Genomic DNA, 9,441 nt, shown 5'->3' with positions numbered 1-9,441 from the left:
CTGTCACATTTAACAGCATTTTTAAATTAGTTTTCTTTTGCATAAACATAGAATATAAGCTTTGAAACAACTGTTGTTATTGCCACAATGGCTTTTTAGTTTTTCTACAAAAGTGGACAAGAGCTACTGATTTACTATAATTTTTCTTTTTTTTCTTTTTTTTTCTTTTTGCTTTGAGGTCACAGAACAGTAAATTTTGCATATTAACACATCTACTGAGTTATGATGTCTATCTAGAGTACGTTACCCCATTGCATCAGAGCTGGTGCAAACTGCAGTTTTACAACACAGATCCACTCAAAAGAAGAGAAAAACACCACAACTATTTTGTTTTCTGTTTTGGACAGGAGCAATTCTTGGAGATGATGTGCTACAAGGCTACAACAGAAGAACTATAAAACAGTGTGGTGTGTTATGTATGTGTGTGCATGTATAGATATACACACAGACACATATGCATACATTTGATGCATATTATAGCTGTTTGGAAAAAATGCATCTGTTTCATAGCTTTAGCAATAAGAAGGTATTATATATACTATGAATTACTCACTGCATTATGCTTACTTTTCAAGTTGCTAATTGCTCTTTTATATATCTTGACCACATAGCTGAATCCTTGCCCAGCATTTGTCCCAAGCCTGCAGATCATTTAATGGCATGTGCAAAATGCTTCAATACAATCAATAGGCAGTTTCAACCGTAAAATACAACAGATACCAATTCATGACATATGAATAAAATATGTGGTGATATTTGATTGAAATAAACAGCCAAGACTGATCACTGCTGGTAAATTCTGAACCTCTCTTACTTAGGCCAAGTAAATACAGTATAACTCAATTAGATTTTATGTTGCTTAAATGTTGCTTCAGTGAAACTGTTAAACGGAAATAAAGGAAATTTTTGAATTGTGAGAATAAAAACAAATGGATATGTGAATGACATGATGATAAAAACCTGCCTCCCATAAAGAAATAATCAATTACGATTTGAAAGCTTTGTAACTTTCAAAAATGAAAAAAAATCTGAACAGTCAGTTCCCTTCCAATATGCTGATGTGAAAGACATTTTGATGGTCATGCAGAGGGTGTAGAAAGGCATTGCAAAACAAGCTACATTATATTGCTTTAAGGGCTTTCTGAGCTGCATTGATCAGTATCAGGTTTGGGACAAACTTTTGTAGTATTTAACAGTTTATACTTATTCAAAGCCCCAAATTTCAATATCTTGTATTATGAAGTCTTCTTTCTTAGAAAGTGTGCGATTCCCAAAGGTTTTACAAGAGTGACTTCTTCCATGGTAGAGATCTCCATCAAGCCATAAAGCAAATTCACCCCTGCAGTGTGAAGAGAATTAGTTTGCCATATATTAAAATAATTTTCTTCCCATTATTGTGTATTCAATTGTGGGTCAAATTTTAAATCAATAACTTTCTTTGCAAAATTCTAATTTGAAAGCTTCAGATTGCCTTTCAATTAATTGGTCAAAGTAGAAACAGTCACCACCTTTAAGAAGTTTGTTAGAGGTTCAGGTGATGACATCTCTGTTACTGTATATTTGATATAAATGATGAAATGGCAACGAGGAGATAAACAAAACCCAAATCCCTTCCTGGCATGTAGGGTCATCTAGACTTGTTCAACCCAGATCCAGCAGTCTCATATTAGCATGGCATCAATGCAGTGTAAAGACACATGCAAATTGGGTCCTCCATGGAAATGTTATAATAAATAAATAAAACTTTATCTTCTTTGTAGTAACACATTTAAGCCACAAGACTGCGGACTGAACAGACCTTGGGCCAAGAAAAGCACATTTTGGCTTTGAATAAAAAACTGAGTTCTTGCTTTTATATTTGCTAATGCCTAGCGATAACAAAGTAAGACAGACTAAACTGATTAAGAGTCAATCTGGATTAGTGGTGACAACGCTGACTTAGAAACTAGAAGGCGGTGAATTCTAGTCTCCCCTTAGGCATAAAAGCTGGCTAGTTGACTTTATGCCAGTCCCCCTCTCACCCCAACTTACCCCACAGGGTTTTTCTTGTGGGAAAAATAGGAGAGGAAAGGAATATTGGTCTGTTTGCTGCCTTGAATTATTTATAAAAATAATAAAGCTGGGATATAAATAAATAGAACTTTTTTTAAAAAAGAAAAGATGGCCTTTCAGACTTGTTCAAGAAAAAAATGCCAACGTTAGCAAGAGGCTGCCATAAAGTAAACACTATGGGCATGGACATACTTGGAATATATATATAAGGAAGTGAAATAATATAACCGTACACCAATGTTGTACCAGAATACTGTATCAAAATGAACAAAAATGATAAAAGAACTACTAACCCTCCACCACCAAAAGCCAAGGCATCCATGTCTCCTTTAAGAAAAAACATATTATCTCCAGTCCACTTGAAGACCTAGTGGTTAGAAAAATAAATGAAGACACACAAACACAGATAAAATTATTGCTAAAAGAACAGCAACAAACATCATAAGACATCATCATCAATTTCTGCTTCAGAAAAATCCAGAGACTTTATTGTTAAAATGTTACAATAAACAGAGTGCCCTTATTCACTGTGATAGCCAACTAAACTTCTTTCAATATATAGAAATTCCATCTATCACTTGAATTTCTATCCCTAAATTTAGTGAATCATAAACTAATCCTAATCCCCCTTTACTAATTTATAGAAACTCTGATGTTCTGATAGGAGCAGGATTTATGAACATTTACAGAAAAGGAACCACTATTTGTTTTGTGGTGTTCATCATCATTCTTTATTGGTTTTGTGGCTGTGTATGTACTGTATATAGATGAATGTGTGTGTTTGTTTATAATAGCTTTATGGCTGGAAAATGTAATTCACGGGAAAATGTAGGGCAATCATTCATGGCAACGGCAATCTAAATTCTAAATGGTAGGCCTCACAATTCAAAATGTAATTCTGCCTATTTTTAACTGAAATTTAAATAATTTCATAGCAACATAATATTAGTAGACTAATGAATAGTGTAATCTTATTATATATTATCTAAATAATCTAGGCATTTTTTTCTTAGTTCTTACCTCAAATTCTGGGCAGAATGTAAAAAGAAAGGTTTCTCCTGTGCCATAAAACCCATCACTCACTTTAAAAGGTTCAGAAGCGAGAGCTCCAAAAATCTAAAGAAAAGAATAAAAATAATCCAGTAACCATGACATTTCCGCTGTTTTTGTGCATAACATATAGGAAACCTATCCCATGAACATGATTAGATTAATTGGAATTATCAGGAGTTTATTTCTATTCATTCCATGAAGATCAAGGCACAAGCAACCATCAAGTTGAACTAAGCCATAACTTCAGCAAGGTATTTAATGGAACATTTTTTTTTTGTAGACGAAAAAGATCTACTAAAATATGAAAAGACTTCCAGATGGCATTAATTCAGCAAATATACAGCACAAAACTTCTTTAAGAAGAGGTAATTCTTATACAAACATTTGGACAAGTTGTGGCTGGCTGCCATCTCTAATACTTGCCCTGTTCTTGCCAAATCAGCTTTTCCAATGTTCTTGGGCTGAAGGTGTCAGGTGGAAATGGCAAGACTAGTTCATTTAGATAGAAAGTCATCAGAACAGGATTCAGCATAGCCTGTTTGCACTTGTTTTCTCAACAGGTTATCAGATAGAAATCAGCCCAGTTTGACCACCCCCTAGCTGATTCAGTAAGTATGCCTTCCATTTATTTAAGGAAAGAGTTGGAAAAAAACGAATGCAGGAATATTGCCAGCTATTGTTTGCCTCATGTGTACAATGACTCTCCACTCCTCCTAGTCTCCCTTTTTATTCAATGCAATGGAAACCATACTCTTTCTTTTTGCTTTTGAGACTAAGGCGTAAAGGTACAATTACCAAAGTAATAAGGATGACAAATTTAAAAAAATAAATAAATCAGAGGGCTGTTCTTAAAAGAATTGCTCTAAAACACTTTGAGTGATAGTATGGCGTGATTATACTGACAGTAAAGACAATCTGACATAGATATTTAATTCAATCCTCTGCTTACTGCAGAGTTCCAAACAGAAACGTCAGATGTCTGAGCAGCATTTTCTGTAAATAGATCCAGCAGATGTGTGTGTGTGTGTATGTGTACATGCACACACATCCGAATACATAGCTTCAAATCAGTCTCGACTCCTGGCCACTGCCTGGACATGCCCCTGCATTTTCCTTGGCAAGAAGTCAGAAACAGTTACCCGCTATCTTCTTCCTGGGACTGAAGAGGCTCAAAGTAACCCAGCTGGCTTAATGCCTACGGCAGAACTAACACTCACGGTTTTCTGGTTTCTAGCCTGGCGACTTTAACCATTACATCATTATGGCTCTCACATCCAACAAATAAAAGCTGCATCACTGATTCACTGCCGAACTGCTCTTAATTTCTAACAGACAGCAACAATTTGCTTTCCTGTAACTTCTGCTCTGCATTCTAGGTTGACACGTAACAGGTTTTGGCTTTCTCTATGTAGCATCTTTTCAGGTTTTGTATCTTCTCTCAATATACATCTCTCTTCCCCACAATCTTACCAACCATCCCAAGATGCAATAGAGATGATAAATTGTAAGGATTGCTCTTATTTGAGAAAAGATTTGAAATCTAATATTCTTCCACAAGCTTTTCTGTAAAATAAGTACCAATATTTCTCCCCTACCCTTCTTTTGAGGCATCCATCAAGCTCCAAAACTGGAAGATTCTGTGTGGGTGATGGGCAACAAAAATGTTTCTGCTTGCATTATCTTAATTCTGCATTGGGTCCAGGCTTTTCAAACACACACATATTTATGAAGTCTAGCTGTAGCAGCAACAGTTTAAATAATTCTCTAAGTGGTTATACAGTTTGTCTAATTTGTCCCTTCCTGATAACCTGTTTTATATTCACCACTGTGTCTCTAATATTAAATAATACTTTGGAAGTGTAAAATATACCCATGCTTTCAAAAAATACTCAATATATTTATTGTAAAGGGAATAAATCCCAATACCTTTGTAGATTAACACATTTGTAACAACAACAACAACAACAAGAGTTGGAAAGGACCTTGGAGGTCTTCTAGTCCCACCCTTTGCTCAGGCAGGAAACCCTATACCATTTCAGACAAGTGGCTGGCCAGTCTCTTCTTTAAAACTTCCAGTGTTGGAGCATTCACCACTTCTGGAGGCAGGTTGTTCCACTGATTAATTGTTCTAACTGTCAGGAAATTTCTCCTTAGTTCTAGGCTGCTTCTCTCTTTCATTAGTTTCCATCCATTGCTTCTTGTCCTGCCTTCAGGTGCTTTGGAGAGTAGCTTGACTCTCCTCTTTTTTGTGGCAAAGACTGATTTGATTTCCCCCCCCCTATAAAAATAGTAACACTTCCATATGTTTGCAATCAAGAAATCTACTGTACTGAGTGAAGTTACCAGCAGGAAGGGCAGTGGAAAACCACTTGGGTATTGTTGCCAGAAATGTTATATGGCAACAGCTACAGAGCCATCAGGCCTTGAGTTCAGCTTGCAGGAATGCTCATTTAAAAATGTATAGGTGTTTTGCAATATGCTTATATTCAGCCTGCTATACTGAGTTTTCTTTAAAAAAAATAAAATAACATTGAGCTTTCCTGTATGATAACTAAGTTGTCTTAGAATTTAGAATTTGTTATGGGGAAGATGGGGAGCAAAGGAAAGAAAAAGTGACTATCGCAATTTCCATACCTGTCCATCACTGTCTTTGATAACTAGCAGCACTGGTGTGTCCAAGCCTGCCATAGTTCTGTACAAAGTCTTCAAGCTCATGCCATGCTTTGCAGTACTGTAGACAAGAGTCCATGGATAGCCAATAGTTCGAGGAGGGAGCTGTTTTGTTAGCTAAAGAAACACAGGTGCAAATGAGGCAGGTGCACTGAACAAAGTGATTAATCTAGAAAGGATTTTAATTCATAGGGACAAAAATATTGTGTTAAACATATAAAAAACCAAAAATTAATATTCATACTAACTTTTATAAATTCATGATGCTTTATAGCAACATTTTCAATCCTTAAGCTACATAGAGGCAAAATGAATTTGCTATATTAAGTAATTTATCTGGACTTAAGTTCTATTGAAATTATCTGGGTTTTATTCCCAAATAAATGTTTTTAGGAGATGAGTAATTGATCTTGTGTTTTGCTATTTGAGGTTATTAAGCTTGAACCTTGCCTGTTCAAATCATACTGTTTCAGGAACTGAAACTGTATTGCTAAATAACCTACATATATTTTGACAAACAAAGCAATAACTTGAATGAGACAAAAATCAGATTTTTTTCTATTCACCACAACATGGTCCTTGTTTTTTCTCTTATTAGCAGCAGTCATAGCTTGCAGTGAATACGAACAACATGCAGGAACATATAATATCTCATAAAAACACTGTAAACTGCAAGTCATGGTACTTAATGTCACTAAAAGCCACTAGGCATACTGAAAGCACCATTTGGAGATTGTCCATTCTAACTGAATTTTATTTATCACATTTATTTGCTGCCTATCTCGCAGTTGAAGAAGTATTGTGGGGCTATTAATGCTATTAATGTTTAAGAAAGCCACAAATACTTGGCTTTTCAAGAAGTAATTGGAAATTGAGTAATACAGGTAAAAGGTCAGCTTAACTCTTTCTGTTTAAATTATTATGCTTTTTACTGTATTATTTTATTCTTTTAGGGGTCTTCATGTATATAAAATGCTTCGAGTTCTTTCAAGGTGGTCTTATAAACAAAAGCAGTAAATAAATTATTGAAATCCACAGGAATTATATTTCCCACTGTTGCTTCATATTTTCAAAGTCCTAGAAGCCTTTTGTGTATACTTGTGATCAGTGTTGAAGGAGTAATACTTAAGGACTAATAAGCCTTATTCTCATTTCCGTCATCAAGAAAAGAGTTACTGAGAAAAACCCCTTAAGACAAATAAAAATGGATCTGCTTGGATTGTCCTAAGATCTGCAAATGACTTTATGGACAATCAAAGTTGTAATGATAATCTCCTCATGATAACAACTAATGGATGCAGCCTTATACAATGGAGTTATTTCAGAACTGTTTCATTTAGAGCCTTGTTTTATTTATCCTAGTAACATTTCTATCTATTCCAGACAAAATATTATTCCAAAGAAGTACATTTTAAACACATCCAATTCAGATTTTAGTTTTATGCTTTAACATAAAATAAATAATTGCAGCAGCCAAGTTAGGTTTCCTTACTTACCATATAATAATGGTATACAGAGTTTAAATCTGAAGTGTTTTTGATTACAAATGTGATTGAGTGTGAAATGCTTTGTTTCAACTTTGAAACAGCTGTTTGATCCTTGCTGGAATCGTTACAACAATGTTTTGATGACTTTGGAAACTTCAAGTGTTTTGAGTTCAAAACAGACTTTTTTCAATCTCTTTTCAACACCTGTTTTGAATTTGAAACATATTTTGAGTTCATAGTGCTTCTGGAATAGTTGGATTGAATTGGGATACTTCTAATAAGGTTGGAACAACCTATTTTGAATTGTAGCCAACTGTTTTGGATTTGGCCTAAAATGCAATGTTTCAAACTTGAATTGTTTAAGATTAAAACCTGTTTCCCATCTCTAATTTAAAATAAGTATTGGAGAAGCAAAGTGAAATGTAAAAGCAAGTAGCCTTATTTTTCCTATTTTTTGAGGAAAAATAATAGGGCAACACTTGCTATATTTTGTGGTTTCATTTACTAATTGTGTTTCTAACATTAGACCAATAAATGAATTCTTTTGGACAGTTATAGACAAGAGATAGGAAATGGGGTGAAGAGGTAATTGTTAATAACCTTAGAGGAGGTGAAGAGACACTGAATTTATTATTTTTTAAGTATATTTTATTGATTTTTTAGAATGACATTTAGTGCTTAGTTTATATATTTAACAACAGTGCTTAGTTCATATATTTAACAACACTGAATAGTAGTTAATTTCTATACTTTCATAATCAACATACTAACCAAAAATATCTCCTTTTACAAACGTTAAGCAAATACAGTTCTTAATACTATCAATACATACAGATTTAGATATAAACATTTTTCTAATATTTAATAATAACATCAGTATGTAATGTCTTTTCTAATCAGCTCATTTTACAGTTGCATTTGCAAAAAATCACCTTATGTAAATCACTATAGGTCCTCAAAACATTTCTTGTCAGTTAGTTTTCTCAAAATTGATTACATTTAAATATCCAAAATACTTTATAAGTTTAAATTATCTCAGTATTTTTACATTTCCCATATCATAAAAAAGAAAAAAGAGATAAAGAAAAATACTATACTACTTATAGATCACATTTCTATTATTGTAACTATACGTTTAACTATATTTAGACAAATGTTTGGTCGTATGATATTCCATCTGGCATGTCAAATCATCTCTCTTAAATCTAGGTCTCATCTGTTCTTATTTCAGCTTAGGTTCCCTTCAGTATTCAGAACATTTCTTCTCAGTTATAATTTTCTCTAAGTTGATTACAATTGAATATCCAAAACATTTCATTCATTTAAATTATCTCATTATTTTTACATTTACCATATCATAAAACAATACTATACTACTTACAAATCACATCTCTTTTACTATAGAACCCACTCATATCCAAAATTTAACTATTCTTTTAACCATATTTAAACAGGTTTTTAGTCATGTATTACTCCATCTGATAAGTCACATAATCTTTCTTGAGTCTGGCTCTCGCCTTCTTCTCTTGCCTAGCAGCTTTCCAAGTCAGTGTGTTCAGCTTACCATATAATTCTTCCTGTATTTTTATAGGTGATGTTAAGAATGGGAAAGACAAATAGAGTAAGGTGCTTTTGAGGAGGAGTTTCGCCCATTTATACTCGTTAAGACGCTTCCACTTTTCTTCTCCCCCAATTTTTCTTTCCATTTTTTGTCTCCTAGACTCTAGTGGTTCTCCTAACAGCTCTATTATCCATTTTGTCAAATCATCTTTCTTGTCTTCAGGTTTGATGTTCTGAAAAATGAAATGTCTTTTCCGTTTCCAATATTATAGCAAGATCTTGTAAATTTTTCTTTATCTGTGTTAAGTGGTGGTTTTCTTCATTTGTAGCCTCCATCTTTGAATCAATTTTCTCTAGTTTTTGTTCTATTATCTGATTTGTTTGTTCATTATCACCATTTTCTGAGAATTTTTTAACTGTAAGCTTAGATCAAAAATGTGTTCATTTATATCATCAAAGTTATTTTTAATCTCATTATGATTTTAAGCCATTGTCGTTTGAATTAGTTGGAACATAGTGTACATTTCCTCCTGGAAAAGATTTGTCTTATCTTGAAATATTTCTCCTGCAGATCTCTGATGTTCCAGGCTGGGAATTTTAGAAAAGAATATTGCATGTG

General features: G+C 33.7%; 1 protein-coding gene across 2 annotated transcripts in view; it reads right to left on the bottom strand.

The window, feature by feature from the left end:
- Positions 1-732: 732 nt before the first annotated feature.
- Positions 733-9,441, bottom strand: part of OXR1 (oxidation resistance 1) — a 55,714-nt gene continuing 47,005 nt past the window's right edge. For both annotated transcript variants that reach the window (XM_083361238.1, XM_083361239.1), the window contains 4 exons: positions 5,740-5,892; positions 3,073-3,168; positions 2,346-2,419; positions 733-1,339 (listed from right to left, as the gene is read on the bottom strand). In XM_083361238.1, the coding sequence (XP_083217364.1) occupies positions 1,204-1,339; positions 2,346-2,419; positions 3,073-3,168; positions 5,740-5,892 (459 nt within the window). In that variant the 3' untranslated portion in view covers positions 733-1,203. The remainder of the gene's footprint in view (positions 1,340-2,345; positions 2,420-3,072; positions 3,169-5,739; positions 5,893-9,441) is intronic.

The sequence above is a fragment of the Vipera ursinii genome (assembly GCF_947247035.1).
Source record: "Vipera ursinii genome assembly, chromosome: 3".
Lineage (NCBI taxonomy): Eukaryota > Metazoa > Chordata > Lepidosauria > Squamata > Viperidae > Vipera > Vipera ursinii.
Note: the sequence above shows the minus strand (reverse complement) of the source record. Positions and strands in the feature narration are given on the sequence as shown.